Raw genomic sequence first — 21,810 nt, forward strand, 5'->3', positions numbered from 1 at the left:
TTGTATAATATAATATATACACTGAGACTATAGACAAAGCCATTTATTATTTATTATATTATTACCATATAGGTATGCATACACATCGTGTAGTACTGTAGTATACATTACTCTTTATAAAAGTTCAGTTGAACGTATTAAATATTACTTGAAGAATACTTGTATTATTTAGCCATCACAGTGTATGCCGTATATAGCCGATCAACTACCTTAACTCAACGACTCATCTAAAAACTATTAGCTAAAAATGATCTAACATTGTTTTTAATTTAATCTGCAATAATTGTTTATAATGTTGATGTTTATACATCTGGGTAAAATGCTGTACAATATAAGATGTTGAGTGTACCTTGTCAATAAGTAAAATTATACTGTAATGTATGTGTTAAATCTTAAATTTGAATACTATGACTCACAGTCTATGAGAAATAATCGCAAACGAAAAACTGTACTATTAGTGATATGGTAGGTTAAATTAATTTTTGTAAAAAGCATGATGGCGTTTGAAAATTTCATTGCGTGTAGCGTGTGTAAGGAATATAAGTAGGTAGTAATATAGCCAATACAGGTATATAAAAATGTAATAGGTACAATTATTTAAAAAATAATCAAGATTTGAAAAACTGCGGGAATATAACTTAACCAGAGATCCTAGACACAGCTGATTGGCTTAGCAATTTTCAGTTGTCCCATACCGTATCCAGTACCTACCTAATTTTATGTTTTAAACAGTAGACATTTTACTCCGACACACCTTGGCGTATAGACATCATCACATAGTGTGATTGACATTCGACTGTTTCAACAATGAGTATACCGATATTTAAACCCGTGACTCACGTCATTTTTGGTTTAGACGGAACGCTATTAGGTGAGTAAAATATATGCTTATAATTTATTTAAAAATTCATATCGAGTTATATCATATTATACTCGTACATTTAATAATTAATATAGCTATATAATAGGTAAAATAAATAATAAAAATAGTTGACTACCGCAACTATAATAGCATTAGGGTTAGCAGTGTTAATACCCCCCAGTGGCGGAGAGTTGTCTAATAATAAAATATCTAAAATTAAGAATGACATCTATATATTTATATGTATTATTACTAGCTGTTCTATAACGACGTTGCCCGTGTATTAGATGGGTTAATAATGTATGAAGCTCACATCGATCTAACGGTTTTCAAAGTATACTCGAATAAATACGTGTTTAACAGTCGCAAGATGCAATGGAAGTTATTATTTAGAATGTTTAAGCATATTTTTAGTATCCTAGCAACCGCTTAGAAGAAATAACAAACAATTATATAATTATATAATTAAAAATACATATATTTATAGCCATATAAAAAAACCCTCTTTTATCCTCTTAGAGGTCGAATTTTAGTGAGATCCTACATTGCTTAAGGAACCTCTGTATAAAATTTCAAGTCTCTAGACTCAACGGTTCGGTCTGGGCGTTGATGAGTAAATAGGGGCGGTCTCCTATTATATGTATATAGATTATCACTGTATTTTTGATTATAATTTAATATAAATAATAAATAATTGTATTTTATAAAAAATATAAAATAAATAATAACGATAATATAATATATTTATAATTATAATATTAATTATAAATCATAGATAAATCACGATGTTGATTATTATAGTTACTAGTATAAAATATAGAATATAAAAAAGGAATATATATATAAATATACATATATTATTGAAGGATAGAAGGGGTTTATGTTTTATTTTCCTAGAGTTGGAAAAGTGGTAGTTTTAATTTAAGCTAGAAAAGTTATCAACTTGTTATCGTGAAAAGAGATGTTGGGTTTTATAATTTTGGAAATAGAAGGTGTTCTAATTAATATTTAATACTAAGAATATTAATAGGAGCAGTACAAAATTATTTTCTTGAAAACTAGATCATTTTTATAAGAGATATTCTCAGTGTCTATGAGCAGTAAGCACATACAGTATACACATGGATATGGGCATGTTTTTGTATAATGTACTATGATGTGTGTGTGTGTTATGTTGTTATATGTAACTATATACGTTTTAGATACGATGCGAAATCATAGAAAAATGTTTACGAGAATTGTCAATGATTATGGTAAAGTATTCCCCGATGATTTGCTTTTACAAATCCTCGGTAAACAAGAAATGGATATTGCTAATTATATCATCTACGCATTGCAACTTAATTTGACACACCAAGAATTTTTACAAAAAATTCGTGACGAGGAAGAAAAGACACTAAAAAACGCAACACTTATGTATGGTAAGTATATATAATTACCTTTATAAAATAAATCATTACAATTTGTTTAAATTATTATTGATCACTAACAAATAATTTTACAAGACGTCGAAATTTTTTTTTTTTACTGAATGGAAAGCGAATACATTTAAGTGATACCGAGTTTATGACATGAATATCAGTGTATATTTTTATTTTATACTGTATTATTAGTGTATACTGTATACCCTATAATATAAATGTATATTATTTATAAATCTTAATAATGTGATTTTTTTTTTTTTTGTAATGAGTAGAACAGTAAAATAAGGGACAATAAAGGGAGAAATTATAAAATCTTACAAAGGTGGAGGTAGGTATATGTATTTGTTAACGTGACGTTTGAATTATTGAATTTAAACATTGTATTCCCGCCGCGCCAGCTTTTACCAACTGACCGGCAGTCAGTTGTTTTTTGTTTACGACCTCTATACAGACCATCGCGCCGCGATCCATTTTTCTTGTTAAAACATATAGTTATTTTTCTGTATTACCACGCACTCTTCGTAAGACCCTCGCACCGCGATATTTTCTTTTTTTTATGTAACAACCAATAGTGTTTGTGATATCACGCATTCACGTGCAAGATAATCTTTATATTATTTTTTTCTTCACCCCCAGTTTGTTCCTTATGTTGTGTAATAAAATAAAACCAAATCGTACTTAACATCAACATTGTGTTAGTTCTTTTTCTTTCCTTTTGATCACACCCGTGCGTCACATCAGCGACCACAACCGTGACACGCGAAGCCGAGTATCACTCTCGCCCATGTCAAACTCAGCACTGTTAATAGTGTTAATTCTTTTTTTTCTATTTGTCGGTCTTGTTCTGATGTCGTCGTCACATAACATGAGTACTATTATTATTCTATGTTATGTGTACCACACAAGTATACAATATTCATCATGACACCAATACGCCAAATATGTAATTTTAAAACATCGTAAATCATGATAATCGTACGATTATTTTATTATAGTGTTATACCAATACCATAATATATTGCAGTTGTATGGATATCATATTAATCTACAATTTATAAATCTTAACAGTTAGTTGTTCATGTATTATATCTCCTATTTTCATTCGTGGACGTTTTCTTTAGTTTCGACAATAAATAAATATTAAATAATATACTACACATAAAAACACTGAAAAAAACATTGTTATTAAACCATAATAATTAATAGTAATATTAATATGTCTAACAAATTTGAGCACAAATTTACCTTAGGCATCTTTGTAAAACATTTGTTTAAATAGTTACCTACTCCATTTATTTTAACTATTATTATACTATATTTATTATAACATAAAAATCAAATATTTTACGTGCATATAATGTTATAATAATATAATATTTGGTAATACATATTTATTAATTCTTTAGGAGTCGAAGATCTTTTGGAGCATTTCCATCGACAAAAAATTCCTATGGCAGTGGCAACGAGTTGCTCAAAGAAGAGTTTCTTATTGAAAACGGATCATCTGAAAGACATATTTTCAGTATTCCATCATGTAGTCACCGGGTCTTCCGACCCGGAAGTAAAAAACGGTAAACCAGCGCCAGACATCTTTAAAGTATGTGCTTCCAGATTTCCTGGGAATCCCATGAACAGCGAGGTATAATATTATAAGCATATTATTGTAATGTTATTTAATTTAAATTTCATCTAAGGTTCCAAACGAAATACTTTAAATTTTGCTATAATTGGGATGATAAAAACAGTTCATTTGTAGGAATCATAAATCACTTTTTTATGACTATATAATTTTTATAACATTAACATTTTTGGAGCAATATCATTTTTTTATACGTACCTATTAGAAATTTAGAACCTTTAGAGATAAAATGCTTGTTATTTGTATAACCATAATTTAATGATCTTACTGATACCTGCATACTACATAGGCATATATAATACATTTTAAACATTATATACCTAGTTCTTAGTGTTTGATAATTCGCCAAACGGAGTGACTGCGGCTTTAGCAGCTGGCATGCAAGTGGTCATGATACCTGATCCCATATTGTCAGTATGGTATAACATGTCGAGCGCCAACGCTACGTATGTGTTAAACTCCTTGGAAGATTTCCGTCCGGAAATGTTTTCACTACCAGCATATTCAGCTATATAGTTCATGCTTATTTTAAGTTTAAGCATATATCTTCGAAATTATTACCTTTATTTATCAAATTACGTAAAAATAAAAATATTTGACTTAAAGTTGCATATCTTTTGTCTTATTACTATAAAATAATTTATAATTTTTTGAGATTTTGACAAATTTTGTCACAAATTATACTAAATGTTAATTTAAACACTTATTGAAAATTGGTTATTCGGGAAAAAAATGTTTATAATAATATTTTAGGCAGGCACGTATACAGGGGGGGGGTTGGGGTTTAAACCTCCCGGAAATAATTTCGAATAACGAGGAAAAAATTGTTTAATTATATTGCAGTACAATTTGTATTGCTAAATTTTGTAAACCTCCCGAATTTTTTTTTTGTATACGTACCTGATCTTAGATAAACTTTGTATACAATTTTAAAATTTTTTACTAAAAAATCAAAAACAATTTTATCTTACATAAATCAAAGATAAAGATAAACTAAACAAGATTGAACATTTAAAATAGCATTATAAGATCAAAAATTAAATAGCGTTTATTAAATTTTAGAACTAATATTTTGTGAAAATTTCAAATTTCTACAGTTGTTTGTTTTTAAAATTAGTATTGCTTATAAATAGATTTTTCTCCCATAATTTATTTTTAATTTTTCCTGATTATTGTGAAAAATGCTAATTTGTAACTTTCAATGTACTGATTAGATTATTGTTCATTAGTTTCTAATAAGTTTAAGGTTGAAGCATTTTTTATTACTCCTAGAGTTGACGTATAAAAAAACATATCCTTATAAAACTAATATACATTCAATTAATTCATCGATCTGCTCAGAACCTAAAATTAAAATTATTATGTTAAACCTTTATTTTTTTAAAACAAAAAACTGTGTTAATTGCCATAGTTTTGTGTAAAGAAAAGTTGACACAACTCATAAATAATAAATGATGTTTAAAAAAACACTGGAATAAAATACATCGAGAGAATACTTACTAGGTATAATACAAAATACACTTGGAAATTACGTTTTTGCTACTACAAAAACAACAACAAAATATGGTTATGCATATAACAAATTTACAGCATTACTATAAATTAATAAAATAAATGATGATTTTAGTAATTATTAATAATATTGCATAGGTAGCTTAATAATACTAATTACTGCTGCACGATTCTATATAATATCATTTTAAATTATATTATATATGAATAAAATATATATACTTAATTACATTTATGAATGGGTCACCAAATGGCGGCCCGCGAACACATTTTATAACACACTTCATGCGGCCCGCAAACAAAGAATAAATAACTCATATTAGTATATTACGACAGCCTATTATGTGTTATTATTGTAAATTATTATTTTTGTTAAATATTATTGGTTTTTAAATAATGTAAATATGTACTTAGAATTTTGATGGCCCGCGAAAAATGTTCAGATTCCTAATGTGGCATTTCAAAAATATCAATTTGTGACCCCTGCATCATTGCCTTAGACCCTTATTAGTAGTTAGCTACCTATATAAGAAAAATGTATTGTAATTTTAATATTGTACTATCTATGTATTTATTGAATTTTTGTTTTAAAGCGTGAGCTCACAGACCCCTCCATACGAATATAATACTTGGTTATCTTAATTTAATTAATTTAAGCCTTCATTATTTTCTTGAAGATTGAATAAAAATAAATAAATAGTGGCTTGATACACAGCTAGTACAGCAGTACATTTCATCATAATATAATTCATGGTTATAATTAATATACCTACATTTTGATTTGATATTCCATGGCACGACATAGAGAAGAGAATTATCTTTTCTACATCGTATTCCGTGGCTTATACCATTATATCATATAATTTCGTGGTTGGAGTTTATTTAATTTATTTTGTTAAACTTAGTGCGTACAATTTATAATTTTTATCGTCTGATCGATATTTGACTGTTCTAATAATGAGTAAACCCTTATTTAAATCTGTGACCCATGTAATTTTTGATTTGGATGGAACTCTATTAGGTAAGTAAATATGTGTTGTAGTAAAATGAATTTCTAATAATAATATATTATGTATAATGAAACCTTTCAATAGTGTACGTTTTTTTTGAAAACTGGGACATTTTCACTGTCTACTTTTCAATGGAAAAACCTCCGAATAGTGGAAGTCTAGTATATTCTAAATTTAAAAATAATGACAAAACGACAGAAAAACGCGCTTACACTAGTATAACGATAACAAACTCGTCTAAAAACTATTTTTTTTCACACAAAATTTCATTGTATTTATGCATTTCTTCTTATTTTAAGTTTATTTAAATATATATTGTTAAAACATTAAAATTATTATATTATTAAAACATTAAATAATAATAATATTATATTTTAATTTAATCTAGTGTATATTTTTCTTTTTAAGCATTAACCCTTTATGAATTTTAAAAATGTACTCTCTCTGAATATCAGACATTTCCGAGTATCGAACCTAATTTCAGTGACTGAGAATGTCCGGTATTTAGAGGTTTCACTGTACTTACATTTAATGATTAAAAATTTATAATAACAATGAAAGTTGAAACAAATATTACTATATACCTAAATACCCATTGCTAGGTATCTTTATTATGTCGTACTATCCTATTTAGATACGGAGCAGGATTCATAAAAAAACGTTTACTAAAATCGCCAAAGATCATGGTAAAGAATTTCCTGATGATTTACGTATACAAATCCTTGGAAAACAAGAAATGGATGTAGCTATTATGATTATTAACACATTGCAACTAAATTTAACACCCGAAGAATTATTACAACAAGCTCGTATCGAGGAAGAAAAAGAACTACAAAACGTACAACTTATGAATGGTTAGTAGGTACTTATTATTTATAGCATTAAATTATTAAAATAATAGTTAACATTTATAATGATTGATATTTTTATACTCATAGGTATAAATTACCTAATCATTTCTAAGAAATATAACATTTGTAGAAAATAATAATTATAGCGCTTAGGTACAGTGTATACTCTAAATATTATAATAATATATGTATACTGTTATAATATATATAGAATATATATAGTTCAATATAATAATAAGTATCTATTTTGGATTTCGGGCTATTGAATATCACTCATTTAGATAGAACATGGCTAGGTACTATATTAATAAGGCGACACGTCAAAATATCCCTCGTAAATATTAATTCAAATTTTAAACCTTTTTATAAAATCTACATAGATATTAATATAATATAATTATCATTAACGTTTATAATATACAAAAAAATTAATTAAAAAATGTTTAAAAAATATTAAAATGATACGTTTTTCGTTAAAAAGTATTATACTTATTATAATTATTACAATACTAAGTTATGTGCTATTACTTTTAAGTATTTTTTTGTTATTCGTTCCATCATAAACTCTTACAATAATATTTATTCGCTCATCCAAATTTTTATATTTTCGTATTTTCTTTTGTTGAGGTATTCCAACTGTTTGTTGTTCAAGTTTGGCCTTCTACAGAATTTGTTCTCATTTCAGCATATCTGTTAGCTGCCAATGTAGAATTAAATGCTCTGTGCCATCTTTCTACTGCATTATTTGTCTGGGAGTGCCTTGCTTTACAATATCAAACATATTCCATATTTTAATTAGAAAAGTAGTCGCTCTTCGCTTATTACCACGTGTTGGTCTCCCTATCCATGTGTCCTCAAAATAATCAACAACTGTTTGTAAATCTTCCTCATTTTCCACGTAGTAGTTGGAGTTGATTAGTTATCTAAATGCAGAAATATTAAATAATAATATTTAAAAAAATTATTATTTAAGCGGGATATTTTGGTTTAGGGATATTTTTGCGGGGAACCTATAATAATCACTTAATTTACAAAGAAACAATATACGCGGACTCTTATATACATATTTATAATATATTCTTAGGACATTGTTTGTAGGTATTTTTTTTTATTACAGCACCAACAACATGGTTATTAACGCTTATATCTGTAGGTATTATTATCGTACTGACATACTCTAAATCATACCTATGCTGATTGTTGAGTTTTTTGGTTTTTTTACTATCTAGACAGAATATATTTTCAACCAAAATTTTCTTCACCGCTTGATACTACTCACACAGTCAAACTTTAGTTTTTTTAAATAAAGTTAAATTCTTATATTTTTTTTTCTTTTAATTACCACCATGATCAGAAAATAACGTGACAAAAACTATAACACGACTAGAGCATAAATCTTCATTAAAACGATTGAGTAGTGGACACTAATGGAAAATACCTTTTTGTTGATTATTGAAAAACTATACTCAGGAAAGTACACAGCATCATTTAGTAATACTATATAAGATGACGCTGATGCTTATTGCGACAAACTGGTAATATTATACTGAATAAGTCTTATCCCATGCGTGTGGTAAAAAAGTTAAAATTATTTTAAATCATATCGTTTGATGAGCACAATGGTGCCACATTATAATTATAAATTTTGAATTATAACCAAATACTTTATATTGGAAAAAAAATAACTTATAATTAATATCTATGCACTACTATAAGCTGTCAGTACAAATTATATTAAATAATATATAATATATATAAATTTATTTTATAATACATTCTCAGATAATATCCTATTAGCAGTATTATGAATAAATGTACATCTGAAGATATGATTTACGAAAAATAAAATTATCAGTTTCAAATAAATATGCATTATACAGTTATATAAATAGGTAAATTGTGTCGTAAGGCAACTCACAAACTGAGCAGTTCGCTTAATTTATTTAATAAAGTTGATATTATATCTTGTTTATATGTATATCGTATATGTTTACATTTTTTCGATTTGTTTTTCTATTATAATTTTATTTTATTATTACATAATATACAACATATATCATGACAAAAACACGTAGGTAAGCATTTAATTATTAAATACTTATATGGTTATTTGAATAGGTATCATAATATTTTGTATTTTTACTTGTGGTCGTTTTCTCTTGGATACAATAAAAAAATATACAGTTATTATTAAATATCATAAAAAAAAACTGTTAATAAAAAAAAAAAATGAATAATAATAGGTCTATGGCTCGGAAGTTGATGCATTTTGCATTTTTTTGTGTTTATTACTGTTTAAGTATTTTTTTGACATTTTTAGGTCATTTTTCCACATTTTTAGTCATTTTTACTGATTTCACATTGGTTCACTTTTTATCACTATGCCGATAACTTACTTAGAACTGAAATTACTACGGACTTAGATAAGATACCTATCCGATTTTATCTCACCAATTACAGTCGTTGTTGTAGTGTTATAGTGAATATTATTATACCTAAATTTTGTTATTTTTTTGTAATATTTTCGAAATGCCGAAAAATTTTTATTTAATTTTCAAGGACATTTTTTGTAATTTTTATGTCATATTTTAAATAATTTTTAGATACATATATATAGAATTTTATAGTAAAATAAAGTGCAATTTAAAAAAATATATATTTTTATTAATTTAAAACAAATATTTGTAATTTTTTTTAGATAATTTTTTTTCATTTTTATGTCATATTTGCATTCTTTTTAAGTCATTTTTTAATGTTTTTAAGGTTATAAACTTCCGAGCCCTAAATATGTCTATCAAAAGTGTGTATAAATTAATTTAAAGCAAAATATATTTTGTATAAATAGTTATCTAATTTATAAAAAGTAAAAACAATTGATCAAAAACTATAATATTTTAAAAATGAGGATTAGTAAAAAGTGTTTGAATCTTTCTATTACATGTTAACCATTTAGGAGCCAGAGATCTCTTGGAATATTTCTGTCGGCATAAGATACCGATGGCGGTGGCAACAAGTAGTTCAGAGAATAGTTTCCACGTGAAAACGGCTCATCTGAAAAATATATTTTCCGTGTTCCATCACGTGGTCACCGGTTCTTCCGATCCAGAAGTAAAAAACGGCAAGCCAGCACCAGACATATTCAATATATGCGCTTCCAGGTTTCCAGGAAACCCCTCGAACAATCAAGTAATTATAACCTACATCACAACATTTTTTAGTTTACTTCCAAACATGTGGAGTACTTCGTGTATTTTGCTATAATTGAGAAACAAAAACGGTTCATTTGCAGAAATCATTAATCATTTTTTAAATAATTTATATTATTTGACTGTAGATTTATGCTGATGACTACCTACAGTGGTAAGCACAACCGTTTTCACTTACTATAAAAAAGTAGACGTTGATAATAAATCTGTATATATATTTTTTATTGCTATTCTCAATTGTATATCACGTTAAACCACATAAGCTATTGAATACGTTCCCGGGGTAGATGGTATTATGCTTATTTTAGTATTTGTAATTTGCATTACCAATAAGTACAATTAAATTCATAATATGTAATCTCCACTAAAATATAAAAACAAATGTAATTTGGGCCGCATCTAAATATTAATTTTAAGTTTATATCTATAGGCACAGTCATTTTTTACAAACAATACCACTGATGAAAAATTATATTTAATTCTACAAAATTTTTGAACAACGCTTAATTTGTATACATATTACAACTGAATACTGATTGTCATATTCAGTTAATAATCCTATTTTGAAAAAATAATGATCATCTTAGCAATATACTCGTACTAATGTTATATAATATAGTTTCTGGTATTCGAAGACTCGCCGAACGGAGTGACTGCGGCTATAGCGGCGGGCATGCAAGTGGTTATGATACCCGATCCCATGTTACCAAGAGAACTTACTGCTAATGCTACACACGTGTTGGAGTCCATGGAAGATTTCTGCCCGGAAATAGTTTCTTTACCGCCACGCGGCTCCTGATGTTCATGATCTTCATAAGTTTCGAGTATATAACTTTGAAATTGATATTTATATCATTTCCACGTAGTAATTATACTAACAACATAATAAAAATACAAATTCTTAGCTAATTTTCTTGGTATTTGATTTTTAAGCGGTATATTAGTTGTGTGAAAAAGTCACTCAAAAGTATACGTTTTTAAATACCATTAAAAATACCGAAAACATAAAAAACGGTAATCTACGTGATTATTGGGCTCGTCTGGGTGATTCTTAAGATGACATCGGTATGATGTAAGATAATAGACTCAACTAGACCATAATAACTGCAATTAATTTACCCTTTTCCGTTAGAATAGTATTATACGTTTCTACCAAAAACTTTTGAAAATTAATTATTTTAATTTTTATTATTTGCATGTTCCATTTTTCAAGTAATACAATTGATCTGTATTGAATAATGATATTCAAAAATTTAATAATGTTTACCTATAAATGATACAATTATTTTCGTCTCGACATCAAACGCTATTGTGAGTCACCGTTAACACTTATATCCTAGTAATCAAATTTATTCATCAATAAATGTGTGGCCTCTCGTAAGTGAGGTAAACGGTAGACCCACAGTATTAAAATCCTGGATTTGCAACTGAATTAAACTATGTTTTAAAATTAAAATCTTTAGTCCATGTATCTCCAGAATATAATTATTTAGACTGTATAAATTAAAATACATATTGAAGTCAAGGTAATAGTTATAAATAAATAAATGATTACGTGTATCCGGTGTGTTATGTCAATGGTTATTGATTATATTATAAAACTGTACTGAAGGTATTTCATGTTTGTAAATATTAATAACCTATATTTATTAGATATTAGAATGAAAATAACGTAGGTACCTATATACATACATGGATATATGATATATATGTGAAATACACGTTTATGTAATGTTATAAGTTGTGACCAATTATAATATACTTAAATATTCGCGACTAGACTTTTAGTATTATTTATATTTATAATAATTGTGATCAGTGTTATAATTAGTTATAGGTTTGGTTAGACATTTAATACACTACACACGTCCCCTTCTGTGACATTATTACACATAATGTGACTAAATATATTATATTATATTATTGTGAATACAATATTTAAAGTAATACGAACCATATAGAGCCAATATAGTACCTGTCTAGCTATTGTATATACATAACTAACATATCTAGTACACATGTAATATACAATACACGAACCGAGGCTACAGCAGAGAATAACAGTATGTTTTATTCAGTAATAGGGTAATCATTATTCAGGCATTATAAACATACAAAAGTAACACACTGACATAATAAAATGATAATATACGCAGTTTACACTATAGAAATACGTTGTCGTTAACGTTAATCATAACCGGATTATATTTTAATTGAGATTTAGGACACGTATTATTTTCATACATTTTAATTTATCTTATAGGTATAGGCTAAAATTATTATTTTGTACATCTGGGGTTTGGAGCGATGATGGTGATAGGTGAATAAATAGAAAGAAAAATTCAGCGATTATTTCTTAACAAAGTTTACTTATATAGTAACATATAGATAAATAATTATTTACGTCGCTTAGAACAAAATATAATATTAATCTTAATAATAAATAACAGTGGTCAGATATCCTACTGCAGGTTGCAAATTCGATGTTTCGGTGATGCGTATTATAATATTAATATATTATTAAAAATAAAAACTTATTACACCTACATATACAGTAAGATAATACTATAGTCCTACAACACGGGTTACAAAGGAAACTTAAGGTAAACTAAAGAGAAATATGATTTCGTCGGGAGGGTTTATTTGCGGCTGGGTGGGAACAGCTGGTCATAAGGAACCTCCAGGAACACTTGGTTGAGAATGGGTCTTGTGATCTTTTCGAAACCCTCTTCGGCGTATGGCATCATGATTTGGAATATCACTCGCCAAAATTGGTTAGCGAAGGTTAACGCCATTTGGCCTAGAATATTGATAATAACATCACGTATTATATTGTATAGTTGGCTTTCTCTTTACGATATTTTATCGTATTTCTGATGTACACTGTACAATACTTACTCAATTCGGGACTTCCATTGATCATGTTGGTCGCGTATATTTTCATGTCTCCAATGTCTAATTTCATACCAACGTCCTTGATACGCATGTAACGTTGTCCGTCCAATTCAACGGCATTGCCTTTTAACATCCACGAACCGGTCACATCATCTACGCACAAAAATTGAATGTTTTTATAATTTAATCAAATTTTAATGATAAGCTCATGAGTGATTTTGTATTTACATGACGTCACGTTGAATACGCCTTTGCCCATGATTGGCATCTGGCCAATTCTTCCCTCACCCTTGAATTTTCCATTAGAAATTACTTTTGGCATGTAAAAATCGACTTCTAATTCTAATTGTTCTGGGTCTTCCACAAGAGATCTAAAAACAATATTTACAATTAATTTAAAGTGCATAAAATCAAAATATATTTTCTTTAATCACTAAATATTTGGTTTTTGAAATATCCAATATTTTACATCTGACGAGAAATTATTTAGCACAAATTAACTTTAAGGGGTAGAAAAATATAATGATTTATTACTTATTTCTAATCTAATTACCTGACATCGACGATTTTTATAGATCCTAAACCATGATTGTACACATCTTTGAATAGAGCTTTTCCTTCGATTTGCGTAGACTCAAAATGCATAAGATATTCATTCAAATAGAATGGGTCCAAAGATGTGATATTTAATTGTGGAATTCCCTCTGAAAATTATATGATTAATTGAGTAATTAGTTTTTAAATCGTTGTAGTATATAAATATAAGAATATTAACCTTTGCTGAATTTTGGGATCAAGTATTGAAGAGTTCTCTTCACACAACCACTGAAGTCCTTATCATTTCTTTTACATGGATCTGAGTAAGTCGCTGTAACAAACAATTTATAAATGATATTATTTTATATTACTTAATGAATTATGATAAACATAATTACTTTTATAAAATCTTTTTATTGAATAAATTTACATTTTTTTTTTATCAAATATCCAGTTGAATATATTAAAGTTTTAATATATATTTAATATTTATATTATATATCTATATTATTTAATAATAATTAATAAGAAAAGTTAGTGTATTTATTAATCGATTTTCATATTTTTCGTTTTTCAATTTAAAAGAGCCCATTTATCCCATAGTGTATAATGTACATATTATATTAATGTTTTAAGCGTAATAAATAATAATGCATGGCTAAACCTTTTTTTAAAAATTACTATTATTATCTCATCGGATGATGCGTTTTGCGTGTGTAATCTAATGATGTTTTCATTTATGTATCTACATATATATATAATGTATCGTACAGTAGTTGACCTTCAGGTAAACTTCGTGTGTAGTACGATGTATTATAATTGTATATGTATAGACACCAGTACCAAGTCTCAACTAATTGAGTCTTGAGAGGACGTATACACATAATTATTTATGTTTCAGGGCCATACGTAGATATTCGAAAAAAAAACAAGCGTAATTTAAATTTATTATTATTTATTTCATAGTAAGTTTCCTTCGTAAAACATAAATGGAATGAATATTTGTTGTAAATTTAAATTTAATGTCGTTGCTACATACCTTTACTTTTAAACTAAATTATTTTCTTTGAACTAAAAAGAAACAATATGATATAATAGACTTGAGCTTTCGCATATTATTTATGCTTTATTGTATACGAAACAACTTTTACTCGAAATTCACTTTCAAATTGAATAAGTTATATTTATTTTATTATATGCATTATAGACTACCACAATCGTACCGCTAAACCGCTTATGTATGTCAGTACTTAAACGTTTTTGTACTCGTTTTAATATTCTGTTCTTTTGATCACGTCTATAACCTGCGGTCAATGATCTGGTCCTGCTAAATATATACCTATAATGAAAGTGTAACGCTACCTTCTGCGTTTATTTATATATATAATAACGGTGAAACCGTTAATTTTTTTATTTGTACGTCCTATTATAATATTTTATTATGGATACTCATAATATATATACATGCAATATCAGTGAATGTGAAATTTCCCCTGCAATGACAACAATCAATGCGTGTAAATTTGTTTTTATATAGACTGATACGCGGTATTATATGGCTTGCATTTTTTTCATTGCATCTGCATGAAATTTTACATTTTCACTGTCTTTCTTAGAGAAAATCCAATAGACTCTCACCAGATTATAATTTTCAAAATGCGATAATATCTGCGTATAAAACGCTACAGGGAGAAAAGGATTGATGCGATTATAAATTTATCGACACAGCTGCGTGCCAATTATTATTTAACGACACGCATCTCAAACAGGTATAATTAAGTTCTTTTTTTAATCACAAAACGTTAATAAGTCGAATAATACAATATTGTGACATATTGTTTTGTTTAGGATGTTTGGGTTGTACAGGAAAATTCAAACAATAAATAAATTATAACAATGCTGATTTTTTTATACATTATATATACCTACACAGGCCAATCTCGCGTATATTTGATTAGTTTTAATAACAACCTATACCAGTTGGTGTCCAATTATTGAATCGGTTCCTAACTTTTTAGATTATAGTTGAAAAGTTAATATGTAATATTTAACCTAAAACATGTCACATGGAGATTTTTTCAAATTTACACAAACATAGAAGTGTAACCTAAATCAGTCGTCAGATCTTAATAATATTATCTATAGCAACTAATTTGAACAGTGGTACTATTATGATGTTAAATATCTTTTTTTCGAGGACTAATTCGTGCATTTTATTTTAACCTGGGAACCAATCTAATACTTCTTCCTGTTTTAATAATCCAATATACGAGTATTATAACATTTATAACCGATTATAAATATATTATACAATATGTATATTTTATATATATATATTTTCTAAAAACTAATTTAGTAAACGTTTATATAACTATGTCAAGTATACAAATTCACAAACTGGATAATTTAAATTTGAATAACTTTATTCATTGAGATGTTTGAAGAAAGGTCGCCAAAGCATAAATAATTATTCTCTATACAAAAATATAGTCATACCTATTACATAAATTATTTAAGTATTTCTACTGTAAAGATATTGAATTAATTTAAGTATTTTGTTATGATATTCATTATTGCTGGCAGCTTAAATCATAAATATATATTAGACGTATCATATTATTAGGTATTATTAGTTTAGAACTTATACAAATTATTAAATGTAGTTATAATTTATACTATGATTTATATTTAAAAAGTGAAATTATTCTTTTAAGTTTTAACCTAGTTTATATAAAAAAAAATTAATTTTTACTTAAACTGCATTGTATTTATTATATTACTCAATAAAAATATGTTTTTATTTTGCAGCATACATGTTATTATATTCATTGAATTAAATATAATAGTGAAAATTATTAATTAAAGAAGATTATAATCGTTTTAATTCGTAGTCCACAGCTTCACAACGAGTAATAACATAATAGTAAATATAAATATAACCTATTATCGTGATTAAGATTATGATTTTTCTTATAGTTCATAGAAATGATTGCCTAATAGTTTTAGAAATCCAAAACTTGATATCTGGCGAACAATAATAATAGAAATGCATACCTAAATTATTTTTATATACAGTTAATATAAAATTTAATAGACGAATAATTTAAATAATTTCTAAACAATAACATTTTTTTAAAACAAAATAAAATTAGTTTCTAAGAAAACGCAATTGATTATTATAATACATAAGTATAGTAGTCGAAGCTCAAATTCTAAAATAACGCAGTATTAAAATAGATATATAACCACGGTTACGTGTGTTCACTGTTCACCCATGCATCAGATGATACACAGTAATACGACTTCCGCACTCTGCGTGTAGGCACAAAAAGGTGCAATTATTTAAAGATCATGTACCCATACCACACTCAACAATAAATTATATAACATTATATCATTATTTTATGCATTCGGCTATACATGTTATAGAGAACATGAAAGGAAAACAATAAAAGAAAATCATAACGATCGCGCTATCGGTATAATAGAGTGATATCATTATTTATTTATGGATTTTAATGGCATTTCCCTTTTTACAAAATATATAACAATGAAAACATGTACAGACTAATAACAAAATTATAACTGTAATTTAAAAATTAATTTGATATAATGAATAATAGAAGTTATGGATAGATAAATAAATAAATAAATAACAATAGATCAAGTTTCACGAGGAACAATTTATTATAAAAATAAAATATTTCTATACTCATAGTAGTTTAATATACGAAGTGATATTTGATGATGTTTTAATATTTCTGTCAATATTCTAGCTTACATAAGTAATGAAAAAAATATTTAAGTTTTTAAAATTATGAGGAAACGCAAAAAATCCCACATCAACAAAATTCAGATTTTCCAAAATATTTCAGTAAAAAAATTAAATAATACTCTTCCATACTCCTTTAAATTCTAATCATAAAATGCATGCCTATCTAAAAATTGACAACCGTCCACGAAGAAGCTAAAGGTACGTATAACGAGTAATTTTAAACGCATATATAGTAGACAATAGTCTATAATCGCCCTAATCCACTAATAAAAAAATCGAAAATAAAATTTAATAAAAATCAATCGGCAGGTGTCATCATTGAGAGTTAAACATTTTCACTTTTTATTAGTAATTTTTCATTTAATGTTTATTATATTGAAATAATTTATAATCTATTTAGTTATTTAGGTAAGTACTTGCGTATTTTTATGTATACTGTTTATTTTACCTTATTTTATAAATATTATACTTTTTGTAACTATAGGATTATATATTTCATTATTGTATTTTTTTTAAATATTATTAAATAATTCTTAAACGAATGAAACTCCGCTTATTGTTTTTTGAATAACACAAATTAATATTTGTGTGTACGCTGATGGCCATCGATGTTTAAGGTACAATATATTTCTTATAAATATATGTAAATATATTATAACATGTATTATACAATTGTATGATACGGGTTTGTTTAAAATGTATATACTTACGCAATTCGACGCCGCCGGACCTGATGATTGCCGCCCTGGCGACCGCGGAAAACGCGGCCAGTAAAAGTATAACTGCGTTGCGCATATTGTTGCAGTACAAGTGATTATCTTACTCGGTGTGTGTATGTGTTGTGCACGAACGATGGTCGAGCAATACGCTATCCGTCAGATTTTTAGTGCGCTTTATAGACGAGCCTCGAGTTCTTGGAGGGAAAGTGTATACATAATAAAATTTTATCGAGTCGTACGGGAAGGAGCATCATGATGCTAATCCGATACGTCTTCACCGTTGGATATAATTTATATACGTACATATATTATATATGATATATATGTATGTGTGTTTGTGTGTATAGGTGGGCGATATTTTGTGTTATTGCGACTAAACGATATTATACTATTTTTAAAAAAAAATTGTTGAGTATACGATTTTTAGGTAAACCCAGACACTCAGTTCTGTTATTTTAATTACCATAGGTCATCTGGTTAACACTGCGTTGTATTATTTTAAGAAATTTTTGTAATTTAGCGAAAACTGTAGAAGACAAACTAATGTAAGAAGAATTCCCCACAAAATATACAGCATAAAACTTATAGAAGCAATGTAAGACTACCAACGAACCAATTTCTTGTAACGCGCATTTTTACCTCAAAAATTGAAAAATATAACCGAAAAGATACATTTCTGGGATTTTTTTGTAAAGTATTGACGATAGTATTATATTGAAGAGACCAGTATGCCGATCACAAATTAAAATTATATTTAGGAAATATAATTATATAAAATCCTGTAAAAAAAGTAAGTAATAAGATATTTTTACCTTGTTTTTACTTGCAGGGAATTAGTTTGTTGGCATATACATTACGCATTAAGCGTTTATAAGCAAATCTATACTTGTGTTATTTTGTCATAATTAAATTCCAAAATTGTCTAAAAATAATATAGCGTAGTGTTAACCCTGCGGTAGTTTGCAATCACAATAACAGAATTGAATTTACCAGAAAATCGTAGATAGATTTGGGTTTTTCAAAAATATTGTGATGTTCATGATTTCAAATTAATTTATAAAAGCTATATTATAACTGTTAAATTTATTATATTATATAACCTATTGCACTTACCTACTTCAACAGTTGTTTATTATACTTGATTGTTCAAAGGGATACTTTTATATTTTTCAAACACACTTGCATTTATTTTTAGAGTTTTAAGGTCATAACATCCTACTTCTAGAGACCTAGACTTATAGATACATCTCTTTTCAAATAAAAGAGATTTTCCTTTAACGTTGTCAAACGAGTTTATGCAGCAGCGATCAATAACCGTAGAAACAACAAACTGGTATGTATACAAAATACGAATTGCATAAGAATAATTACAGTATAAGTAAGTTTCTAACAGTTATTACAAACACAAATTCGACCACGAGTACGAACGAGTTACATGGTATTAGGTATATTTAATATTATTATACCTACTAGATATATTGGTATATATTATGTTTTGTAAAATATTTATTGTATCAAAAATAATTACGAATCATAAAAAAACTATATTAAAAAAATCATTTTGATTTATTCGAATATAGTTTATCACAGGCATATATATTAGGTACATAATTAATTAATTATAATATAGTATTTCCTGATTTCGGGGCTGACAGTACAGGAAGTAGGTATATCGCGTAAAACTATATAACTTCACTAAAGTACATACTTGCACATCTCGAGGTCTCAGAATGTGTTACGGACACAGATGAGTATATTGGCCATATACACACAAAATCGAATATACCTATACACTGTTTATAATTAACAGTGTTAATTTCTTATTAATTTAGTATTATTATGCATAGTTAGGGCTTTAAGTGGCAGAAAATGACGAGGAGGGAAGAGAAACTATAATATTGTTTTAAACATTCCATATTCCATTAGTCATCATACATATGTATATTTAAATATTAAATAATACTACTCATATCTAATTTCAATCGAAACACAATATTATACATATTATGTGCTTATATATAATATACATGTCATAACAAAAAAATTGTATAAATATTTGACATAAAAAAACAATAAAAATTAATATACCTATAACCTAACATAACCTTAATATCATATTATAGAGATACCTATGAAATAATACTGTGGTATTATAGGTCTTATTTTATATACACAAACGTCACAAACTTTGGACATGATTTGTTAGAAACTTCTTGTACTTTACTTTTTCGGTTGTATACGAAATATTGATGTTTTTATGACATTTTATAAGTTAAAAAAACATATATGATATTGTAGTATGGCAGTAAGACGAATAACGCATATCCCTCTTCTGAAGATGGAAACTGCAATGCGGAACTGATATTACAATGACATAGTAAAATAAAAGTCGATAAAGGAAATGTAATATAATATATAATACCTAGTTAATTAATATACATTATTCTATTATACTAAATTAAAAATTTCAATAAAATATTTTATACTTCGGTAAAAACAAAAAGTCAATCAAAACAATATCATAAGAATTTTCTTGAATAAACATACTTTATAAGGTTCTACGAGTGAAAATGATAAAAAAATTAGTGTATTGCCAATAAAGTGTTTACTCTCATAAATGTAAATAGCATCTAAATCTAATTGTAAGCTATAAGCAAATTTCTTGTTATTATTTTTAAAACATTACGATGTCAATTATTATATTATGATCCCTTGAAAACATAAAAATGTTGCTTATTAATTTTACAAAATGTATTAGCATAAGAAAAATCCAAGGACACGTTTCCGGTTTCCGGAGGTTACTGTTTGGAAAAAAAAATAAGTGGAGAAATTACTATATTTAAATATGTGGCCAGGTTTGTAGTTTTTAAAAATAATGTTATAGGTACAAAAATTAATTCAGTTGGTTCATGTGTATTACATATAATAATATTACCTATTTAGTGTCAAAACTAACAAATGTTTTATACATTTATAATGTATCTACCTATTTAATAAATCAAAACAAATTTTTGATTTATATTATTCCTATTGTTATAAGTTATAACTTAATTTTATTACTATCACTAACTCTAAAGATTAAAAATTCATTTGAAACACAAGGTGTGTACTTCTCGTTTTTAATTTTTATCTTTTGCATTTTTCATAGTTCGAGTGAGCTTATATATAGTACTATATTTAATTTTCCAAATTCGTTCTTGGTTTGCAGCTTAGTCCTGTATGAATTTATTTTACAAAAATTAGGATATATGATCATTGATCAGCCGTTAGACAAAAACCATTCCATTTTATTTTTAAAATTTTTGAGGAAATGAAACGATGATAATACTATAACTTAAAATCGTTCAAATATATGTGTAATATGTGTATTGTGTACGTAT

At 26.8% G+C, this 21,810-nt stretch overlaps 3 protein-coding genes across 3 annotated transcripts; 2 read left to right on the plus strand and 1 right to left on the minus strand.

Moving 5' to 3' along the window:
• Positions 1-807: 807 nt before the first annotated feature.
• On the plus strand, positions 808-4,441 carry LOC113548889 (pseudouridine-5'-phosphatase-like). The gene is made up of 4 exons (XM_026949991.1): positions 808-871; positions 2,065-2,283; positions 3,693-3,925; positions 4,250-4,441. The coding sequence occupies exons 1-4, from the start codon at positions 808-810 to the stop codon at positions 4,439-4,441; spliced, it is 708 nt and encodes a 235-aa protein (XP_026805792.1).
• A 1,953-nt stretch (positions 4,442-6,394) lies between these two features.
• On the plus strand, positions 6,395-11,303 carry LOC113548899 (pseudouridine-5'-phosphatase-like). Its single transcript, XM_026950002.1, has 4 exons — positions 6,395-6,462; positions 7,090-7,301; positions 10,252-10,484; positions 11,124-11,303. The coding sequence occupies exons 1-4, from the start codon at positions 6,395-6,397 to the stop codon at positions 11,301-11,303; spliced, it is 693 nt and encodes a 230-aa protein (XP_026805803.1).
• A 1,542-nt stretch (positions 11,304-12,845) lies between these two features.
• On the minus strand, positions 12,846-18,592 carry LOC113560750 (protein takeout-like). The gene is made up of 6 exons (XM_026966805.1): positions 18,422-18,592; positions 14,175-14,267; positions 13,953-14,103; positions 13,628-13,770; positions 13,403-13,552; positions 12,846-13,304 (listed from the first exon to the last, which is right to left on the minus strand). The coding sequence occupies exons 1-6, from the start codon at positions 18,504-18,506 to the stop codon at positions 13,144-13,146; spliced, it is 783 nt and encodes a 260-aa protein (XP_026822606.1). The 5' UTR covers positions 18,507-18,592; the 3' UTR covers positions 12,846-13,143.
• Between the last annotated feature and the right edge of the window lie 3,218 nt (positions 18,593-21,810).

Source organism: Rhopalosiphum maidis, chromosome 4 (genome assembly GCF_003676215.2).
Source record: "Rhopalosiphum maidis isolate BTI-1 chromosome 4, ASM367621v3, whole genome shotgun sequence".
NCBI classification, from domain to species: Eukaryota; Metazoa; Arthropoda; class Insecta; order Hemiptera; family Aphididae; genus Rhopalosiphum; species Rhopalosiphum maidis.

Coding starts and splice junctions, on each gene's coding strand:
- LOC113548889 (XM_026949991.1), top strand. CDS start 808: ATGAGTATACCGATATTTAAACCCGTGACTCACGTCATTTTTGGTTTA. Junction 2,284..3,692: donor AAACGCAACACTTATGTATG/GTAAGTATATAT, acceptor TTAATTCTTTAG/GAGTCGAAGATCTTTTGGAG. Junction 3,926..4,249: donor GGAATCCCATGAACAGCGAG/GTATAATATTAT, acceptor TTATATACCTAG/TTCTTAGTGTTTGATAATTC.
- LOC113548899 (XM_026950002.1), top strand. CDS start 6,395: ATGAGTAAACCCTTATTTAAATCTGTGACCCATGTAATTTTTGATTTG. Junction 7,302..10,251: donor AAACGTACAACTTATGAATG/GTTAGTAGGTAC, acceptor TTAACCATTTAG/GAGCCAGAGATCTCTTGGAA. Junction 10,485..11,123: donor GAAACCCCTCGAACAATCAA/GTAATTATAACC, acceptor TATATAATATAG/TTTCTGGTATTCGAAGACTC.
- LOC113560750 (XM_026966805.1), bottom strand. CDS start 18,506: ATGCGCAACGCAGTTATACTTTTACTGGCCGCGTTTTCCGCGGTCGCC. Junction 13,771..13,952: donor ATAAAAATCGTCGATGTCAG/GTAATTAGATTA, acceptor TATTGTTTTTAG/ATCTCTTGTGGAAGACCCAG. Junction 13,553..13,627: donor CGTATTCAACGTGACGTCAT/GTAAATACAAAA, acceptor TTTTGTGCGTAG/ATGATGTGACCGGTTCGTGG.